We start from the raw sequence: 22,907 nt of genomic DNA on the forward strand, positions 1-22,907 counted from the left end.
TGTTCAGAGAAGCTGTTCTGAAAGAACCACAGCTTTTGTACATGATCCAACTGACAAGATACTAGTCACCGGCTAAATTCTGTTTATTGGAAAAGATACAGAATTTTGATCAATGGTAATTGTGTGAATTGGCCTCTACAAATCAAGACCAGGCAAACTGAGAAAGACTTGGAATCATATTTTAATTCTGCATGGGCTCAAAGATAAACAAGGGATACATACTGTCCTGGTTTTGGTCAGGATGGAGTTAACTTCTTTTGTAGCAGTGGATGGAATGCTGTGTTTGAGAGATAAAATGAAAGTGCTGATAACACCCTGATGTTTTTAGTTGTGGTCAAGCAGTCAAGGACTTTCTTAGTTCTTCATATTTCTCTATCCATGAGAAAGGAGGGGCAAAGCCAGGACAGGTGACCCAAATGGGCCAAAGAGGGTATTCCATGCCAATTACGTCATGCTCAGTAGAGCAGGGGCGGCTCTGAGACGCACGGTTTTTGGGGGATGGTCAGGTCTGGGATGGCTCTGGGTGGCATGGCCCAAGTTGTGGGTTCGGTGAGAAACTGCATTGTGTATCAACACTTTCATATATTTTTTGCTCTAAAGTCCTGTTAGCATTGTTGTATTTTATCTTTCTGCTATTTTAGTAAACTATCCTTATGCCAACCCATGGGCTTTTAGTTTCTTGGTTTTGGGGTTGTTATTTGCCCCTTCCTTTTCCCTTCCCTTGCCTCCCCACCCCCCTCCTTCCCCCCGCCTCCTTCTCCCCCTCCTCTTTTCCTTTAAAGAGCAGGCAGCTGCGTGGATCTCGGCTCTCAGCCGGGTTAAAACCATGACACATACTTACTAAAATAACAGATAAATTGCATCATAGAAAAAAAAAGGTGACTTTGAAGTGTTATTTAGTCTACCTCCTCTGTCAATAAGACTGTTATTGGCTTAAAATTATTTAAAATATAAGGTGCTTCCAAAGCCTGTGGCAGGGGGTTAGAATTAGATGAATCTTTAAGGTCTCTTCCAACCCAAACCACTCTATAATTCTATTTCATTCTGAAGAGTTTATTGGTCCCTCACATTCCTTATGTAGCTGAACTTTACTTAAGCCTGAACTGTTCTGATTAAGTACTGTGTATTAGTTATTACACTACTATGCTTCCATTAAATTTGCTTAATTTTTCCTTTTTGTAATAGATTTGAACTGGAAATGTTTCTATTTTGCCTGAATATAGACTACATAAATTATATTGTAATGGTTGGACTCAATGATCTTCAAAGGTCTCTTCCAAACTTGTGATTCTTGTAAATGTTTCAGAATATCCCTTATTTGATATATCTTACAGTAAGAGAAAAGCAGAGTTCAGAGTGGTGAGGTTCTGGAAGGGGCTGGCTGCCCAGAAAGGTGGTGGATGCCCCATCCCTGGAGGTGATCAAGGCCAGGTTGGATGGGGCCTGTGGCAGGGGTGTTTGATGTTCTGTGATCCTTTGGGGGTCCCTTCCAACCCATGCTCTTCTATGATTCTACAATTCATTCTATGAAAAGCTAGTTTGCATAAAGGGAATCTTAGCAAGTCAACTGTAATAACAGAGGCATTGTCAAATGAAAGTGGGGAATGGACCCAGTGCTAATACGTATAAAGAGAGTACTGAAAAACTTCTAGGCTTCCAGCTTCACTGACTCCAGTATGGAACGTGCTTCTTTATACTCTTCAGCTTCTTCCAATTCTTTTTCATTTTCCTGGAATCAAAAACAAAACTGTTGAGTACTTTGAAAATAATTGACATGGGATTAAATTTAAGAAATTATGGGAAAAAGAAGTGGTAAAAACAGAGGAGGGAAAGCAGAGGTACTCAGTAACTTTTTTTGCTTCAGTCTTCACTAGCAGCCTCTCCTACCACCCTTCTTGAATGGATGGACCTCAAGGCAGGGACCAGGGGAACAAAGTCCCTCCCACTGCAAGACAAGATAATGTTCCTGACCTCCTCAGGAACCTGAACATACATAAGTCTGTGGGACCTGATGTGATGCATCCCAGACTCCTGAGAAAATTGGCTGATGCTGTTGCCAAGCCACTCTCTGTGATGTCTGAAAAGTTATGGCAGCCAGATGAAGTCCCTGGTGACTGGAAAAAGGGTTTTTAAAAAGGGCAGGAAGGAGGCCCCTGGGAACTACCAACCTGTCAGCCTCACCTCTGTGCCTGGGAAGACCATGGAACAGATCCTTCTGGAAGCTATGCTAAGGCATGTAGAGGGAGGTGAGTCAAGACAGTCAGCATGGCTTCACTATGGGCAAGTCCTGTCTGACCAACCTAGTGGCTTTCTACAATGCAATGGACCAGGGAAGAGTTACCCCTGTCATCTGTCTGGACTTCTGTAAGGCCTTTGACGTGGTCCCCCACAATATCCTTCTCCCTAAATTGTCTGGAGAGAGGTCAGCAATAAGCGATGTCTCTCAGAGGTCCATACTGGGACTACTACTGTTTAGCATCTTCATCAATAACATCAACAGTGGGATTGAGTGCACCCTCAGCAGATTTTCAAGTGACACAAAGCTGAGTGGTGCAGTTGACATGCCTGAGGGACTTGATTCCACCCAGAGGGACCTGAACAAGCTTGAGCATATCAACCTCATGAGGTTTAACAAGGCCAAGTGTAAGGTCCTGCACCTGTTTTGGGGCAATCCCTGGTACCAATACAGGTTTGAGGATGAGATTGAGAGCAGGCCTGAGGAGTGCTGGTGGATGACAAGCTGGACATGAGCCAGCAATGGGCACTTGCAGTCCAGAAAGCCACCTGTATCCTGGGCTGCATCAAAAAGAAGCAGCAAGCAGAGGGAAAGGATTCTGACCCTTAACACTACTCTTTTGAGCCCCACCTGGAGTACTGGATCCAGCTCTGGGGTCCTCAGCAAAGTGAAGACATGGAACTGTTGAAGTGAGTCCAGAGGAGGGTCACAAAGATGATGAGAGGGCTGGGGCACCTCTCCTATTAAGAGAGGCTGAGAGAGTTGGATGTGTTCAGCCTGGAGAAGAGAAGGCTCCGGGAAGATCATACTGTGGCCTTTCCACACTTAAAGGGAGCTTATGTGAAAGATGTGGATAGAGCTTTTTACTAGGGCCTCTAGTGATAGGACAAGGGGTAATAGGTTTCAATTAAATGACAGCAGACTTAAACTAGATATAAAGAAGATTTTTTTTGTATGATGAGGGTGGTGAAACACTGGAAGAGGTGGTCCAGAAAGATGGTATATGTGTGTCCTGGTTTCGACTAGGATACTTAATTTTCTTTCTAGCAGTTGGTGTGGTGCCATGTTTGGGAATGAGAGGGTGAGAGGAGTGCTGATAACACCCTGGTGTTTTCAGTTGTTGCCAAGCAGTCAACAGCTTCTCAGCTTTCTGTGCTGCCCTGATAATGCAAAGATGGTGGGGCACCCAGAAAGCTGGGAGGTGACACAGCCAGGACAAGTGACCCAAACTGGCCAAAGGGGGTATTCCATACCATGATGCCATGCTTGCCATAAAGGGGGGCGGGGCTGCTGTGAGGAGAAGCACATGGCTTCAGGATGTGTGGTCTGGGGATGGTCCAGCTCCAGGACGGCTCTGAGCTGTACGGTCCAAGTTGTGCATTCGGTGAGAAACTGCACTGCCTATCATCAGTTTTGTAATATTTTGCTATCAAGTCCTGTTACTGTTACTTCTCCCTCCCTTTGCTGTTCTTATCCCAACCAGAGAGGTTTGCCTTTGTCTTTCTTTTTTTTGTTTCCTTCCTCTTTTCCCGCTGTGGGGGGAGCGAGGGACTGACTTCATGGTACTTGGCCACTGGCTGGGGCTAAACCACAACAATGCTCCATAACTGAAAACATTAAAGGAAACATTCGAGATCAAGCAACCTGATCTGATTGCAGGTGTCCCTGATCCATTGCAGGGGGTTGGGACTAGATGACCTTTAAAGATCCCTTCCAACCCTAATCCCTCCATGATTCCGTGAAACAACAGATATATCAATATTGAAATTCCTTGTTCTACATGACTTGAAGGATGGATCATTTCTTTTGTCCCTACTTAATGTCCAGGATAATGGCTGTCATGTGTGAGTAGATGTGACCTATGCATATCTGTTTTTTTTATTTAGTTAAATATTTAAAACCAAGGACAATATAAACAGAACCAGTAACTATAACAGTCCTCAAAACAACAGTACTGTTAGCAAAAACCTTAAGCAGATTGGCAATTGAAAAAGGCACTACACAGGTGAATCTATAAAAGTATTGAAGGTGAGGTAAGTACAGACTTGAAGATTTCCAAGTACTTAACAACAGTAGTAACTTCCCCTATTCCTTGTTTAAAGCGTGTTCAGCTGTGTGGATCAACAGCACCACTTCTGCATGCCACTGAAATGTAGACCAGTTAACTGTCATGTAACCAGCTGAATGACAAAAGGACTCTAAATCCTGCCAGGTAGAAGTATTTATTTTGGAAAACAGTAGAGGCATACTACCTGAGGTTCACAGAATCACAGAATGATAGGGGCTGGAAGGGACCTTGAAAGATGATCTAATCCAACCCCTCCTGCCAGAGCAGGATCACCCAGAGTAGGTTACACAGGAACACATCCAGGTGAGTTTTGAATGTCTCCAGAGAAGGAGACTCCACAACCTCTCTGGGCAGCCTGTCCCAGTGCTCCATCACCCTCACAGTGAACAAGTTTTTCCTCTTCCACTGAGAAGAGCCTGACTCCATCCTCCTGACGCTCACCCTTTACATATTTATAGACATGAATGAGGTCACCCCTCAGTATCCTCTTCCCTAGGCTAAAGAGACCCAGCTCCCTCAGCCTGTCATCACAAGGAACAAGTTCCACTCCCTTAATCATCTTGGTGACCCTGTGCTGGACTCTTTAAAGTAGTTCCCTGTCATTCTTGAACTGAGGGGCCCTGAACTGGATACAATGTTCCAGGTATGGTCTCACCAGGGCAGAGCAGAGGGGGAGGAGAACCTCTCTTGACCTACTAACCACATCCCTTCTAATACATCCCAGGATGCCATTGGCCTCTTGGCCATGAGGGCACACTGCTGGCTCATGGACATCCTGCTGTCTGCCAGGACTCCCAGGTCCCTTTCCTCTAGACTGCTCTCCAACACATCCACCCCCAACCAATACTGGTACATGTGGTTGCTCTTCCCTAGATGCAAGGCCCATCAGGGAGAAGACACTCTGAGTTTTCCTTTGAGAAGACATTTGCATTTTAGCCATTGATGTGTCTGGGGCTTAATTTAGGGAATGTATTCTTAGCCTCACATTAGATTTTACATGTGTAGATTAAGTCTTGATGAGAAGGCTGCACGATGAGCTCCAAACTTAGCTTACTTCCTGTCAATGTTTGTACAATATATTTTTTTACATAATATAAATAATTATAATCATAAAAACGTGGCACTAGATCTCACCTCACTAATAAAACGTAAAGCACCACTCAGCAAGGACTGTCTTGTTTCTTACCCATAGTATAATGTAAGTAGTAAGCAAAGTATTTTGGTTCACTACAAGCATATGATGTGTATCTACGATATCTAGGAAACCACAGTAAGAACTATTTTTTCTGATTGTGTACCTAACATGGGAACTGAGTCCATTCTAGGAGCTCAGAATTCAAGTGTAACCTGAGTGTATGTTCCATATATAGCTTCTTATATTCTACAGTTTTCATAGGCTGAAGACCAAGTCTGCAAAGACAGTTACCTAAAGTGAAATACTGCTACAGCGAGCTCGTTCCTGGACCTACAGAAACTTCAGTCTTGTTCTATAGTGCTGCAGTTGCACTGCAGACAAGCACATTTACTCAAGTTCATCAAGGAACAGTAGCATTTCTCCATCAGTGGGTTATTGTGCTGTACTTACTAGTAGTTGAGTGAGATCTGCATATGCAACTTCTAGTCTGCGTTGGCAGTCTGGAATCATCATTCGTGACTCCTGCAGGACCTCGATCTGTGAAAATCAGAAACAAGTGAAATGAAAATGTATTCCAGGTAGGGACGTTGTTTTGGTTTTTTTTAAAGTAAGTCTTTACTCTGAAAAATTCTAGTCTAGTCATCATCTATGAACGTTAACAACAGTTGTACCTATTTTCTGGATATGCTTTTTTATTAAAATAAACTCAGCATAATTGCTTAAGACACTGTTAATTTACAGGACACTTCCATTTACTTAGTGCTTAATTAAATATAAAGTATTAAGTGCAAAAGAGTATTTAGAATAATTTTTCCCTTAGAAAAAAGTACTGCCTGGTAAGCTTTCCATACAGTATTTGTTAAAAAGGCTATTTAAACCAAACTTTCTCCTGCTGTCGTGAAGCAGCTTCATCCAAAATGGGATCAGCTGGTTATATAAATATCTCCTGCATCTTTTGGGTAATAAAGAAAAGCAGTGTTCAGATAATACCACACAGAGATAATTACTGCATGAAAAAAGTTATTGAGTTATTGATCACATTGTGTGCACACTGCAGGAGGCTCTGACTGAAAGACAAAGGTAAAGAAAAATGAAAAGCAAAGACCAGCAGGCTCATATTTTTGATGCTTATCATGCATAAAAAGTTATTACTTATCCTTGTGCTTCATTTTAGGAGAAAGATTATTCTCACCATGCACTTTGAACAAAATTACTAAACTGGCACCCCACTGAATCTGAACATCTTGCCTCCTCCTACAGAAAACAAATTCAGATTTAAACAAGGAACATTTATTTCATGGAACGCTTCTGGATCTGAAATCCAGCCACTGAGAAGAAAAGGTGTGCAGAGTTGTTCAGTAGTGTTAAATCTGTTCAGAAATGAAAATCTGCTAAATATTAAACCACAAAATTTCTTCTGCATTCAGGATAACCTGCAACAAAGGTGATCCCTGTAAACGGCTTCATTCTGTCATTCCCACGTTGTATTCCCCTTTCAGTATTAATGCTGCTGTATCAAAGGGTCATTGTGAAGGGGAAGGTAAGCCATGGCTAAAAATGTATTTGTGCAAACAGAAGCACCTTATGTAGAAATACATTATCACCATGTTTTTAAGTGACATGTTTTAAGTTCTTAATTTAAGTATTTTTGAGAAAAAGGGTTTAAAAATGTAATTTCTAAATTTCAGACAATATAGGGCAAAATTTGTCTACCTTAATGAAGCAAAGATGGGTGGCAAATGTTTTTAAAAAAGTTAAGCACCCCCAAGTTCTAGCTCTCATTGGTATTACTATTTTTGCCTGAAGCTTTCCATTGGACTGTGTTAAAAATACAGCACTAGGAACGCTGCATATTACACTTTCAGCAGTGCATTAATAAATAAAGGTTTATAACTTCCCTAGAACGAGGTGTGCCGTAAACTGCAGGAGGTGATGCCTTTTGATTTATGTAGTAGAAATCTGTTCTACAAAGTATACCCACAGGAATGAGGGTATCTAGTAAGGCCGACTTGGGCCACCACTGCTAAGTGGTCATGTACTGTAAACTGGTAGATGATACAGAAAGTACTAACTTCTGTGAAATGCCTTCCTGGATCACTTATTGAATGGCATGTAAATCTGGGAACGTCACTACACCTGTAGCCCTGGCTGCTGCTCTAAGGAAATTAGCAGAACTACCTCAAGGGCTTTGTTGAAAGCAGATCTGAAAAAGGTACCTGAGTTTTATGTAACTTGCCTGCAGTTTTGCAATAAGGATCATAAACCCTGGAACAATATTCAGTAGGTGCGAACAGTTGGAGAGTGGAAAAGGGATTTTGTGGAACCAGTATTATTAGTTGATTACCAACTACCTATGCAAACTTTGATAACTTCAGCATAAACCACATTTTTTCAATTAAAGCTGATAATCCCAGAGAGACCATTTACTGCTACAGATGTACGTAATAAAGCAAAACCTACAGCTCAAATAATTAGATACGCTTTAGGTTTGGAATTTTTAAAGTGTTTACTCTCTAAATTTAATCAAACTTCTACTCTGACTTAACTCCAAGGAGCTGAAATAATAATCAGGTCACAGAGGAAGTTCTTACATGAAACTACTCTAATGTCATAAAGATCCATAAATATCTGCAAGATTTCTGTGGATTACAACGCCAAAGAGAAGTATAAAAAACCCAAACCTGAAATAATTGAAGTACATCTAAGTGCAGTTTTAAGAGAAGAAAAGCAGTAAAACACAGAAGTATGTACATGGAGAAACAAATTGCAGTTGTTGTCAGTACGTGCACATAGGACCAAAAGTGCTACGGTGGCTGCAGTGAGGACAAGGTCCCCGTTTCCTTTAAGTGCACTGAAAAAGCCAGCTCAGCAAATCCCCTCAACCCACCATGCTGCTACTCCGTTGTCTTTCAGGACTGAAGGGATTTCTATTAAGGGAAGAGGTGCCTGGCATCTTCCAGAAGAAAGCAGTTTCCCCATTGTGGCTGTGCTCTATAACTGTTGGGGTGCATATAGCCTATTTCCTAAATGTGATGTGGATTTCTTGGTAAATTGGATCACATGTCAAAGAGCTGGTGTGTATAATGCACTATCAAGTAGCCCTAAATCTGTTTTCCACAAATACCAGATTGCAGTGACACATAAAGCAGAACAGATGCAAACACAAAGATCCATCTAACTGTTGCTTAAGTGGAAGGGCACCATAACTAAAATCAGACAATTACTTTACACACTCAAAATAAGCACAAAGACAAAACGTGACTGTGAGAAACAGCTGAGGAGGTAATGCCCAAGGCTTTTAAACATAAGCAACTTTGGTTTTATAACACATCCCACAATGAAAGTGCAAAGCTACTCTTTCAACTTCGGGCAGACCAGAGCTGCTTACATGAGACAGATTCTCTAATTTTTGGATCACCTGAGCGCTTGCACACACAAAAAAATAATTTAAGAAAACAAGTAAATATTGCTGTTTATGAGTGTCAACACCGAGTTTTCTGCAACAGGAAATGACCATGCTCAGCCTGACATGTATAAGGAGGACAACAGTTCTATCAGCTTCAAAAAGACAGAAGCAGAGGGGTTTTTTGTGGCTTTTTTGTTGTGGTTTTCTTTTTTTTTTCTCTCCCAGGTGACCCACATCTAACCAAGAGATTTAGAGATACTCGGATCCACAAATAATTTGAAAACAACAAGAAGAAAACCTCCATACACCACCCTGTCTTTCCTTAATCTTAGAACAGCCTAATAAACTTCTGGGTCATAGGGTATAGCGGACAGTATTACTTAGTTTGACAGGAGAGGTGTTCTCAACAGAAGAGACAGGCTACAAAACATGATAAACATGAATGAGTCTTAAACATACCAGTTATACACACACACACATGCTAATATATGTATCTGTGCTTTTGAATACTGGCTCATATTCACTTGCCCTTACACTGCTGCACAACCAATCGTGGCATAATGGGTCTACTCGAAAATGGCAGGGAGGGAAAAAGACATATAATTCAGTGCTACTGGCTTGAAATGGAGTTTATCAGAAAGTCTGTAAAACACTTAGAATCTATTCACAAATTACAGCCATATCTGATGGAAGGACAGGGATCCAAAGAAAAAAAACCTGCTATGTCCAAGTATCACGAACACCAAAGGTACCAAAATTACTAATCCTACTAAGAAAGAGGCTGTAGAACGAAGTAAAGTCATGCTAAAGCTACTGGTTGGCTAATCAACAGATCTGTGATGTACATCCACAACACAGCCTTTCTTCTTGACCCTTTGGTTCTCAGGAGATATAAAGGCACAATGTGCTGGGCCACTGTAGTGGTTTAGCCCTGGCTGGAGGCCAGACGCCCACCAAAATCAGTCTATTACTCCCCTTCTTAGTTGGACAGGGGAGAAAATATATATTAAGAGGCTCAGGAGACAAAATAAAGACAGGGAGAGATCATTCTGTCATCAACGACGTGGGCAAAACAGACTCAATACAAAGTGAAGAAGAGAGAAACTACCTAATTTATTACACTACAAAGAACAATGGAAACTGGGGTTGGGAGCGCGAGCAGATCTTAAACGCAACCAGATCTTAAAACGCTTTCCCCCCACCACGCCCTTCTTAGCAGACTTTAGCCAGGATTTTGCTCCTTTCTTCCCCCCCGTTCGCAGTACAGGGTGGGCAGGGACTGGGGAAAATGGGGTTCCCAGTAGCACCTTCCCCCCACCCCTCCATTCTAAGCAGACTTCCCTTTACCCATGATCTTTCTGCCTTCTTCCCCCCGCTCACAGTACAGGGGGGCAGGGACTGCTGCTTAAAGAAACCGTCTCAGCAGCACAGCCTCACAAAACTGCAACAGCCAGGATGGTGGCACAGGAATATAGGGAGTAGGACGGCATAGGTAACACGGGAGGGTGCTGGAAGGTAGGAACTCAGAAGTGAGATGGCATTATGGTAAATACAGAGGGGGAAAAAAGAATGCACATAGAAACTGTAAGAAGCCAAGTTTTCTTAGTTTTACTTCCTTTGAAGCGATCTGTCTTATTGTCACGTAGGCCCAGGAAAAGCTTCAGCCACCCACAAATAGAGGATACCAGAGCACACTGCAGTCTCTTGTAGGCGAGTTGTCAAATGCAGCGTTTCAGGCACAGAAATGGCCATCTATCAACCATAAACCACACACCAGCTATAGCAACAAAGTTGGAGGAAGAGAAAACCCTCAAGATTTAAGGCCTCAGTATCTCCCATAAGCATTCTCCACAGCTCCTCTAATGTGAGGGCCAATTCTGTTTCTTCTGAAGCAGATCACTCTAGGACAGAAAAGGCAGAGAGGTTCCTTTGCTCTTTTTGGAAAACAGTTTGACACTGGCTGTTTTCCACTCAGGTCCAGCTCTCAGGTTTTCTTCATTGCCAGCAGCAGGCATGGAGAGAGAACACTGCCTGGTTTGAAGCTAAAACATGGAGTTACTTTTCAGAGACCACAAGCAAAACTCCATGTCCTGCACTGACAAAGTTTTGAATTATATATGATGCATCATAAATGACAGATGTTGCTCCTTTAATGTCATCTTAAGGGAGTTCCCATTACAGAAATGTGTCATTTAATCACATCACCTTCCAGCAACTCAAAATGCTGCCTGAGCAGATCAGTGTCAATGCAAATAAAAACCTCACCCTCTGAGCGAGGCACTGGTGATAAACTTCTGAATTAAGAGGTTTCTTTGGGAGCGCTGTAAAGAAAACACTGACAAAAGACAGACTTGCTTTCCCAGCAAGGATGACTCTACCTTGTTAGAACAAATAGCCAAATTTTCTTTCTGTTACCTCCCAACTCCTCATAGGAAAGTTTGAGGGGGAAACTGAAAGGTTGCAGTGGTTTTGATTGTGAAGATATAGAACCTGAATGCATGCATATTGTTGGCATGCTTTACTAAAAGTAGTAAGGCTGGTTAGGAGATATTTTAGATTAAACTTGAAGGTTTTGGAATAATTCCCCATGTTTTGTGGAGGTGAAATACCTGGGGAAATAATTGTACTAAACGCAGATGCAGAAGAGACATGGGAAGTTCCCTACGTAGACAGAAGGCAGAAAATTCAAGTTCAGACTTTTTTTCCTCCCTCTAGAGCAGAGCAGTGAGCCCAACTGAAGATGAAGTGAACTATGTCCCATCTCAGCGGCAGGTCTTTGCTATGATAGGAATGCCACCACACTAACTTGATTCCAAGTACTGCACAATCGCCTTTCACCTTTAGCATCAAGTCTGGAATCAAAAAGGTATTTACACACGCCTAGGTGAAACCAGCCTTTGGAAAACAAAGGAAAAAGGAAGAGCACAGTAATGATCCGTGGGTGCCTTTCAGGAAGCATGTCAGGCAATAAAGACAAAGTTTGAAAGCATTTTAATACCAGTTGTATCATATTATTCTGGTTTTAGTACAGAAGTTGCTACTTTTTAAAGAAACAAACAGTGCTTGTTAAAGATGCTGCCCAAAAACATCAGGGAGAGCATTAGAGCCTTCAGCATAGAATCAGAGAATTTTCTTGGTTGGAAGGGATCCTTTAGATCATCATGTCCAACCATTACCCTAATGTGCCATCTGCTACTAACTTGTGTCCCTCAGCACCACATCTAACCATCATTTTAAATACCTCCAGGGATGGAGACTCTGCCACTGCCCTTGGCAGCCTGTCCAAATGCCTAACCCTCTCTGTGAAGAAGTTTTTCCTAATAAAAAAATCCAGTAGCGCTTCCACTGCCTCTTTTACACAAGCACCTAGAGCTAAGGTTCAGATTATTAAGCACAGGCCATCTATTATTTGAAAAAACAACCCACAACCAACAAAAAGCAACATCCCCCCCATACAAAAATTACCAGACTGAAACAAAACTGTTTCACCTAATTTTACTCTACACGATTGCTGAGAATAATGAAATTTTGTTTGAACCAGTTAGGTGGGGGGGATGGGAAGAACTAAAAAAGTAAAAAGCCAAGTGAGCCACCAGGAGTATTTCTTTGATGCTAAACAGACGTATAAAAATGAAAGTGTTACAGAACATTTCAACAAGAACTCCAACAGCAACAAGATTAGCAGCAAAGTCTCATCTTCCACAATAATTTTTGAAAACAATATGCATTGTTTCTTTTTAGCTGTTTCGGGAGACACTCTTATTCCCACTCAACAAAGCAAGAGAAATACTGCCATTTTCACTAACACTTGTAAAAAACCTGTCTATTAGCAAGATGTATTTCATGTATTCTTTGGCATGCAGGTACTAAATCCTGTGTTAAGTCCACTGGACTTTTAAGTCCACTGGGTTATTAAGTCCATCTGGAAATGACATTACATGATAGGTAATTTAGAACTGTAGGATAACTATGTTTAAAAAATGAAAAATTATCATTTATCAGTAAAAATACTGACAGTTAACAAAAACTCCAGAGTATGAACTCACTGAAAGAAAACAAGGAACAGAGGCTTCAGGCTTTTCCCACACCGACGAGCCTCAAGGTAAAAGCATTGAGTGAAAAAGGGTGTTTATGTATGAACAGGACACATCAACAACCACAGAAACATAGAAAACTACTGATTGTTACCGCTACTCTGCACTCACAAAAAGTTTCTATTACAGACTAAGTATTACGAAGCTCTGTATAAAGACATCACATATTGAGAACTACTACAACTAAGGCTTCATTGTGAAAAAACCCCACAGTGGTACAACTGCACTACTTGCGACTACCAGTCAGGGTTCTTCATGACCCTCTACAGATAAGATAAGCAGAATTTACACCTGGTGTAGTACATCCAAACCCTGTTAATATTTTTTTCCTAAATTGTACTAACTTTGTAATTTTTGTATAAAGTAGTTCAGTTTTCAGTAGGTTTGTTTTCAATTCAGTTTTTTTATTGAACTTATATAATACTGCTTCTTCCTACGAATCTCATGGTTGAAGGTAGAGTGGTTTTTGAGACATAAAAAGGTATGAAAGTTTTTGTCATAGCCTTTTTTTCCCCAAATACTGCTCATTTATTATGTTTTCTTTTCTGCCAATTTGGCTCAGATAAATTGTTCTAAGTTTGTCCTAGAATTCTAAACTTCTCATCTGCCTTTTGTGGGCAAAACCACAATGATAGCAAAGGCATTAAATATTTTTATATATATATATATGGAAAATAAGCTGGGACCCATGGAAAGGAAGGGCTTCCTTGCCCTATAGTGAGATTCTTTCCTCGTGATACACAACGTACCATAAGCAGTTCTCACCCAGCTTGGATTCAGCTGAAGTACGTGAGTTGAGACACAGCACGTAGTGCAAATACAACCTGCACTCGGGACAATGGTAACATACAGGGGGATACAGGTGAGAGGCAGGTGCAGATCCCACAGGAATGAGGCCTGATGCTCAGCAAGTGAAAGCTCTGCCTCTGTAGAAGACTAGCATTACTGCAGTGGGAGCCCTGGGGAACCCAGTGCACATCAAAATGGGGACCTGATGCAGCAGAGCCCTGCTCAGGGCGAAGCTCAAAGGAAAAAACTGCAGGGGTGGTTAATAAAATTTGTGCTGATTAACATATTATACATATGCAATGGCCTGTTTTGCTCATTAGTGAACTCACTGATGTACAGCAAGTGCTGTTGTCCAAATTCCACAATCCGCAGTCTCACTGTTGCCCATGAAAATGTGGGGGCAGATGGCGGGGGGAAGGAAACTATCATGAGTCACCAAGAGAGCGAGAAAGGATACGTGTCTGGGACTCCATATGGGAGGAGAGGAACTGCCCTGGGGTACAGTCCCTGCAAAGTGCACTAGAAGGACAAGAAGCAAAGATGTCATTGGAGAACGTGACCTCACACCCTACACTGGGGTCTTCAAATTGCAGTCTTGGTGAGATTATACCAACACTGAGCAAACTGTCCTTTTAGTTTCTGTCCTGGCTTTGGTCAGGATGGAGTTAACTTCTTTTGTAGCAGCGGATGGAATGCTGTGTTTGAGAGTTAAAATGAAAGCAGTGCTGATAACACCCTGATGTTTTTAGCTGTGGTCAAGCAGTCAAGGACTTTCTCAGCTCTTCATATGTCTCTATTAATGAGAAAGGAGGGGCAAAGCCAGGACAGGTGACCCAAACAGGACAAAGTGGGCATTCCATGCCAATTATGTCATGCTCAGTATAAAGGGGGGCTGGTGGGAGGAGGAGCAGGGGCAGCTCCAGGACGTGCGGATTTTGGGGACGGTCGGGTTCCGGGACGGCTCTGGGTGGCACGGGCTGAGTTGTGGGTTCGGTGAGAAACTGCATTGTGTATCAACAGTTCCATATAGTTTTTGCTCTAAAGTCGTGTAGCATTGTTATATTTTATCTTTCTGCTATTCTAGTAAACTATCCTTACCCCAACCCACGGGTTTTTGGTTTCAGGTTGTTATTTTCCCCTTCCTTTTCCCTTCCCTTGCCTCACATCCCCCTCCTTCCCCCCTTCTCCCCCTCCTCTTTTCCTTTAAAGAGCAAGGAACTGCATGGATCTGGGCTCTCAGCTGGGGTGAAACCACGACAGTTTCTCTGCAGCTCAGTCTGCCTGGCATCAGTTAAGTCTCCCTGGACAGTGCAGATGAAGGCTTATCTCCAAAAACTACTACCTACATCAGTTGGTCACTGCCCCAACCAGATTGCTTGAGTTCACTGGAACCACAAGCTGCCCCATGGTACGTGCAGTTCGGAGAAAAACACCAAGTCACATTCTAACTACTGCCTACAAAGGGGCTTCCCCCTCCTTACAGACCAGACACACCCTGAAATCCACGTACGCTGTCAGAATGGCAGCATTCATTTTCCAGACGCATTTCCGTACTGCTGAAACAAATCTAATGCTGAGTTCTAATGGGAAAGCTACATGAGATCAGTAGTACACTACAAGGTAAGTAGTGTTTTTTAGCATCCCTCCCTCAACTCTGGACTTGTAGATATATACTGGATTTAGCTGATGCCTCACCTAAGTAACAGTTAAAATTAATCTTCTAGTCTCAAGTGATTGAATACATTCAGATCACCAAAATGTTAGTTTTCATTACGGACAAAGACTACCAACATTTTAAAATAAATACTTCCACAGGTAGGAATTAAGTAAAAGCAATTCTTAAACTATGATACTACAGGTATTTTTCCTAAAGAATTTCTCAAAGTATTAACTCTATCCAAAATATGGTTTTGGGCAAAATCTTCTGGTATTTGGTAGTTTTCTTTAGAGCAGCAGATTTATCCTGTGAAAGCACATGCATTCCTACTGAGCCTCCAAATTCTTCATCATCTAAAAGATTAACAACTTCCAGTATGCAAAGTACACTAAAAATGCACTTGAGTGTGTCTCAAAGGGACTAATGCACATAAATCCATGGGCCCGGATGGGATGCATCCACATGTGCGGAGGGAGCTGGCAGAAGTGATTGCTGAGCCGCTCTACATCATCTTCAACAGGTCTTGGAGAACAGGAGCAGTGCCTGAAGACTGGAGGATAGCCAATGTCACTCCGGTCTTTAAAAAGGGCAAGAAGGAGGACCCCAGCAACTATAGGCCAGTCAGCCTCACTTCTGTCCCTGGAAAGGTGATGGAACAGCTTGTTCTGGATGCCATCTCCAAGCAATTGGAAGAGAAAAAGGTCATGAGGAGTAGTCAGCATGGATTCACCAAGGGGAGATCATACCCGGCCAATCTCAGAGTCTTCTATGATCTCATCACCAGCTGGGTAGATGGGAGGGAGAGCAGTGGATGTCATCTACCTTGACTTTATCAAAGCTTTTGATACTGTCTCCCATGACATCCTGATAGCAAAACTGAGAAAGCATGGGATAGATGAGTGGACAGTGGGGTGGGTTGAGAACTGGCTGTCAGACAGAGCTCAGAGGGTGGTGATCAGTGGAGCAGAATCTGACTGGAGACCTGTAACTAATGGTGTTCCCCAGGGCTCAGTGTCGGGTCCAGTCCTGTTTAATATCTTCACTGACGACCTTGATGAGGGAATAGCATCCACCCTCAGCAAGTACCTGATGGTACAAAGCTGGGAGGAGTGGCTGAAACGCAGGAACACTGCACTGCCATCCAGAGAGACCTGGACAGGCTGGAGAGCTGGGCAGGGAGAAACCAGATGAGATTCACCAAAAGCAAGTGTAGAGTCTTGCACCTGGGAAGGAATAACCGTTTGTATCAGTACAGGCTGGGGGATGACCTGCTGGAGAAGAGCTCTGTGGAGAAGGACATGGGGGTCCTGGTTGATGACAGGTTGGTCATGAGCCAGCAGTGTGCCTGGGAGCCAAGAGAGCCAATGGGATCCTGGGGTGCATCAGGAGGAGTGTGGCCAGCAGGTCAAAGGAGGTGATCTACTCTGCCCTGGTCAGGCCCCACCTGGAGTATTGTGTCCAGTTCTGGGCTCCCTGGTATGAAAAACACAGGGATCTCCTGGAGAGAGTCCAGAGAAGGGCTACAAAGATGACTAAGGGCCTGGAGCATCTCCCCTATGAGGAAAGGCTGAGTGAGCTGGGACTGTTCAGTCTTGAGAAGACTAATAAGGGCCCTTATTAATGTCTATAAATATCTTAAGTATGGGATGCAGGGGGAAATGTCCAGCCCCTTTTCAGTGGTCTGTGAAGACAGGACAAGGGGCAATGGCTGCAAGTTGGAGCACAGAAGTTCCGCACCAACATGCAGAAGAACTTTTTCCCAGTGAGGGTGACAGAGCCCTGGGACAGGCTGCCCAGGGAGGTGGTGGAGTCTCCATCTCTGGAGATATTCAAGACCCGTCTGGACGCCCATCTGTGCAATATGAGCTAGGGAGCTGCTTTGGCAGGGGGGTTGGACCTGATGATCTTAAGGTCCCTTCCAATCCCTACGATTCTGTGATTGTACAAAAGGACAAGAAGCAAAGATGTCATTGGAGAACATGATTGCTTGCAAAGTGGATCAAGCAATTTCTGTACTAATCACGACTGTTCTCTGTGAAGGCTTTTGTCATTTGTCTCTTGAGAGTAACACTGAGCAGTGCCTAACATTTTGTTTCACAGCAGAAGTTCACAGCCTCCACCGTGTCTGACTTTGCTGATATCCTGCAGGTCACTGTGGAAATACCATGGTGCAATCAAATAACCTGATGAATGTGGGACACTAAAAACGGGAATTGCATTCATTAGTTCTTGTTAGCACCAGCAGATCATCAGAAAGACTACTGTTTTTTAGAACCTTAGAGTCTCAGGCAGTGGTGAGGCAGTCAGCTCAGTTCAGCTCTATAAACACAGTTCTTCTATTCGTACACGAAGTCTTTATTTGTATTTCATCCCCATGGTGAAATGAAAACAAGGCAGGATGTACACATAAGAACTGAAATCCGAACTTGCTAAAAATGTTAAATTTGCACACTAAAAAGGCTTTCTCTATCTTGTTTTACTTTTTTTTTTTACATTTGAGTTTTGTTTAACCTATTCTTTAATTGCTTAAAAATGACAATGGAAGAACAGTGGATTTCGTAACACAAAGCCACCACACTACTGAAATAAATGAAAAAAAATTTTGTTTACAGCATCAGTTACTGTGAAGACTTAAGAGAAAACATCTGGGAAATGCTTGGGGAAACGCTCTTCCCTAGATGCAAAGCCCTACGTTTGCCCCTGCTGTTTTTCATTACCTTCCTCCCCACCCAATTCTCCAGCCTGCCCAGGTCTCACTGGATGGCAGCACAGCTTTCTGGTGTGTCAGACACGCCTCCTGGTTTTGTGCTGCCAGCAAACCTGCTGATGGTGCACTCTATTCCCTCAGCCAGGTCATTGATGAGTAGTACTGGTCCCAGTACTGACCCCTGAGACACTCCATTAGATACAGGCCTCCAGCTAAACTCTGTCCCACTGACCACAACTCTCTGGCTTCTTCCCTTCAACCAGCTCTCAATCCACCTCACTACCCAGCCTTCCAGACCACACTTCCTCAGTTTAGCCACCAGGATGCTGTGGGAGACTATGTCAAATGCTTTACTGAAATCAAGGCAGACCACATCCACTGCCCTACCCTCATCTATCCACCTGGTTATGTCTTCATAGAAGGCTATAAGGTTGGTCAAACATTACTTCCCCTCAGTGAAGCCATGCTGACTGCTCTTAATGACCCCTCCTTGTCCTTAACATGCTGAGAGACTGCACGGAGGATAAGTTGTTCCATCACCTTTCCAGGGTTGGAGGTGAAGCTGACCTGCCTGTTGTTACCCAGGTCCTCCTTCTTGCCCTTTGGGAAGACTGGAGTGACATCGGCTTTCCTCCAGTCTGCAGGCAACTCTGTTTCCCACAACTTACCAAAGATGATGGAAAAAGGCCTAGCAATGACCTCTGCCAGCCCCTCATCACCCATAGGTATGGATGAGTAGTACTGGTCCCAGTACTGACCCTTGAGGGGTTCCACTAGATATAGGCCTCCAGCTAGACTCTGTCCCACTGACCACAACTCTGACTTTTTCCCTTCAACCATTTCACAATCCACCTCAATACTTCATGACGGCCTCATACACAGTGTTAGTGAGTGACAGCGATCCATATACAATCTCCTTATTAGCTGAACAGTTCCAAAGTAAAGGAAGTTTTTACAAACGATTATTATGACATTTACAACTGACTGGATTTTAGTCTAGTATTTACATAATGAGTCTGTAAAAAGGTACAGGAGAATTTTGTTTTATTTAAAGATTACTATGCTTACAAAGCAAAAAGGCTTTTATAAAACAAGTTTTAGGACACTTTACCTGCTTCTTAATTCCATAGTCATCGCATGCTTCAGCTTTCATCTTTTCAATCTTTTCTTCCTGCTGTTTTGCTTCTTTTTCATACATAACCTTTTCTTTTGCCAGTCTGCAATTAAACCAAGTGATTGTGTTAATCTGGTTCTATTACAGTAAATAGTTACAACACTGATAGCAAAAAGCCCTGTAAGGCAGTACACTGTTATATAAAAAAAGACTCTTAACAAATGCAAAAACCTGCATCCAGGAAACAACAATTTAAGCTGTGATGTGTAATCATTCTTATAAGAATAATGTAAATTAGAATTGTTTTTAAAGATTCTTTTTGGCTTAATCCACTTGGAATACCATAAAGAAGCTATATATTGGTACTTCATTTCAAATACAGAAACAGAACAGAAACAGGTAAGCTGCCTTGTAGATCTGGGTGACTGCTAATAAAGACAGTAGTACAAGGAAGACAGCTATTTATCTCAAAACAGTCCTCACATCATAGGTAGCCAAACCAAACAATATTAAGACGTCTGCAAAGACAACACGTTTAGATAAACAACTTTCAGGTCAGCATCTGCCCACATCTGCCAGGTTCCGACAGCTTCGTGAGTGACCTACATTGGCTGTTAACATCCATGCAGCCGCTTCCTCCTTCCCGCTCACTGCTTTGGAACTCCACCGTATCTGCATTTTCAGATGAATAATGATGGACACCCCTCTGAATACTTCTGTCAAAGTCATCCCACGTAAATGGAAAGAAACGGCACTTTCGGGTTCACAAACTATGATCTGGTTTTCTTTCCTGTTCATTACATTTCATGCCATTAAATTTATTATTTCCTGTAATAGTTTTTGTTCAAAATAAAGAAGATTTCCAAACAACACAGTATAGTCTCATGTTCCTTGGAGTATTTTCTCCATTTACATTGATGCTGGTTTGGGGGTTACAGACAGAAGTAACAGATCCATTATTTAGACAATTTATTATCTTTCAAAAGGAAAATAATCCATCTTTTAATCCTAATAATGGACCTACCCATACTTCGCAGCAGGATGCTTTTTGCTAACAAACATAGATTCAAGAGTAACATAAAAAAATTTGAAGGTCAGAAGGGAATATTAAGGTAGTCTGGTCTGATGCCCTATAGTAGTTTCTACATTGCAAAAATTACAAGTTTCACATATTATCAAACTTTATTATCTGTTTTTACAGCAATATTGCTGTCACATCTCCCACTTCGTTACATATGTTCATTAGCTATACGATGGATCATAAAATGCCAAAACATCCTTCAGGATCTGAAGAAAGATTAAGTCATTTCTGATCAGGTAATTCAAGACCAAAACAAATACTGAGATGGTGCAGCAAACCTGAGAGCCTGCCAAAGAAAATCCTCCCTGAACAAGCACTGCATCAGTCTATGTAAGATAAGGAGAACTTAAGACCAAAAGAAGGTAATCAGATCCAAGAAGCAAATAATGTATTATACAAATGAAAAAAAGAATAAATAAAGGTCTTGTAGAGAGCTTCATGGTCACGTTAGCAAATCAAAGCAAATTAATTCCTAATTTGTCACAGTTAAGTGCCCTACTAGAACTGCTGCTGAGGATGGGCAGAGCAGTACTGAGGTGACAAGTGTGTTTTGTGAGCTGAAGCTGCCTCAAAAGCACAACTCAAGTAACATCTTGAGAAAAACTCCAAAGAGAATACACTGATGCTGCAATGGCAGGGACTCTCCCAGCTTCTGGCAGAGTTTTTACACCATCAAAAATTGTTCTGCTGAAACACCCTTTTGCTGTAGCTCCACAACAGCTGATCCAGCCTGGGCTGTGGGGACACCTGAACTGGATTCAACCCCCCGTGGAATCGTACCACCAGAGAGGGCCTTCAGCCTTTCGAAGCAGCTACAGCAGCACATGGTGCAGGAATCACCCAGGCCTGTTCTACAAGACAGCCAAGTACTAGCTTTGAGAAGCAGTACTGGGGAAAGACAGCAGCCCAATTACGAGTAATAAAGACACAAAATCAGTGGCTGTAATTCCAACTACTGGAACTAGCTTCAGTATTAGCATCAGCAAATATTGATTTAATAGAGGATGAGTTAATTGTTTGATCAAGGTTGCTTGATTTAATTCCAGACAGTATTGTTTTCTTTGCTATTTTTAAGTTCAAAAAAAGTTAATTTTAATCAACCTGTAAGACAGATTATTTTTTTTTAAATGAGAGCAGCAATCCCCTTGAGGAGCAGGGGGAGAGAGATATGATTAAAAGAAGTTTTTATGTTGATTCACTTACTGAAGTGTGTATACCATTGAAACTAACAGCAACTTCTGCTAAACTCAGCACAAGATAAATTACTTTGATCCTTGTCTAAAACAAAAGGCACGATGTTGGCCTTTACTTATGTTTCCACATTATGTTTTCACATTCACACCTCCCTCCACGCACACTTACCTTTTCAAGCTGACTGCTATTCAGATTTGCTTACCTTTATCAAGCAGAAAGGTTCTGTGCATTCTGACCTAGCTGAGAATTAAATTTAACTTGATTTCCCCCCCACTTTCTCATGTCTGGATATTTATGAGTTACAGCCATATGTATCTGCCTATTTCCATTTCTGCACTAATTGTACATTTCAGAAGCAGAACCAGAAACATTCTGTTTTCCAAAAACAAGACACATGAAACCTGAAAGACTGTTTTCTGTGACAAATTTTCCACTGCACTTTGTTCAGAAATCAGAATTGTCCAATTTAACATACAATTTATTATTCGTAAGACTGGGATGTTAATGCTTAATGCTATTAAGAAGTTTTGATTTGAAAACACTTCCTGTACTAGATACTTCCTCTAGATGTCATGAAGATGACATTCTACTGAATATGTAGCTTGGGGAGATGCTAAATTAAATAGCAGCTTGCTTTGAAAAAGGAAAGTGAAATTTCATAATGGAGTAATACTATCCCCCTTAGTCACGTCTTAAAAATTTCAGCAGAACTCTGAAATATAAAACTACTCAAGTTTGTTCCTCTCATCTTCCTTTATCCTTTGTCTGTCTAGAAAAAAAGCTCCTGGGTTTTTTTTTGTTTGGTTGGTTGGTTTTTTTATTTCTTTCTTGTTTTTTTTTCCCATCCTCCTTCTCCAAAAGATTAAAATATATACTAAACCAGAATCTTTACATGTGGTGCAATCATACACAGTAACAGATCAAACACCTCAGTAGTTACGAGAAAGAGCCAGACCCGAATTTGTTGCATTTCAAATACACAGGTCATTTGTAGGTGTGAAGACCTGAAACCATAAAAACCACTACAGGCACAACTTCAGCAGACATTCGACACTGTCATGAGAAATATAAACTATAGTAATGTTAACTTTTCCCTGGAAGAATCCAGAAAGAATTAATGTAAATATTTCTTATCATTGTTATATACTACACATGTATACACATAAATTGTGTAATATACATATGTATTTGCATATGTGTAATAAGGCTTTATTCTACAACATGTAGTTCCTTAAATATCCTCTTGTTTTCAAACAGTCTGTCACCTGGTACACATCTGATACCCTATTGTTATCCTTATTTCAGCCATATGAAACATTTATCACCAAAAAGTTCCATATATTGTAAGGCACATGGTGTAAAGGAACAACGCAATCCCTGTGACCAGTTCTCTCAAAGGCATCTAAATCTCTATTTCAGAAGCCAT

The 22,907-nt window shown here is 41.9% G+C and overlaps 1 protein-coding gene across 1 annotated transcript in view; it reads right to left on the minus strand.

The window, feature by feature from the left end:
- Positions 1 to 772: 772 nt before the first annotated feature.
- The window catches only part of TBCA (tubulin folding cofactor A), a 34,790-nt gene continuing 12,655 nt past the window's right edge, over positions 773 to 22,907 (minus strand). Inside the window, exons 2-4 of the mRNA XM_084278610.1 lie at positions 19,204 to 19,309; positions 5,890 to 5,976; positions 773 to 1,729 (exon numbers count right to left, since the gene is read on the minus strand). Of these exons, the coding sequence (XP_084134736.1) occupies positions 1,649 to 1,729; positions 5,890 to 5,976; positions 19,204 to 19,309 (274 nt within the window). The 3' untranslated portion in view covers positions 773 to 1,648. The remainder of the gene's footprint in view (positions 1,730 to 5,889; positions 5,977 to 19,203; positions 19,310 to 22,907) is intronic.

This window comes from Gallinula chloropus (assembly GCF_964237585.1).
Source record: "Gallinula chloropus genome assembly, chromosome: Z".
Taxonomy (NCBI): domain Eukaryota; kingdom Metazoa; phylum Chordata; class Aves; order Gruiformes; family Rallidae; genus Gallinula; species Gallinula chloropus.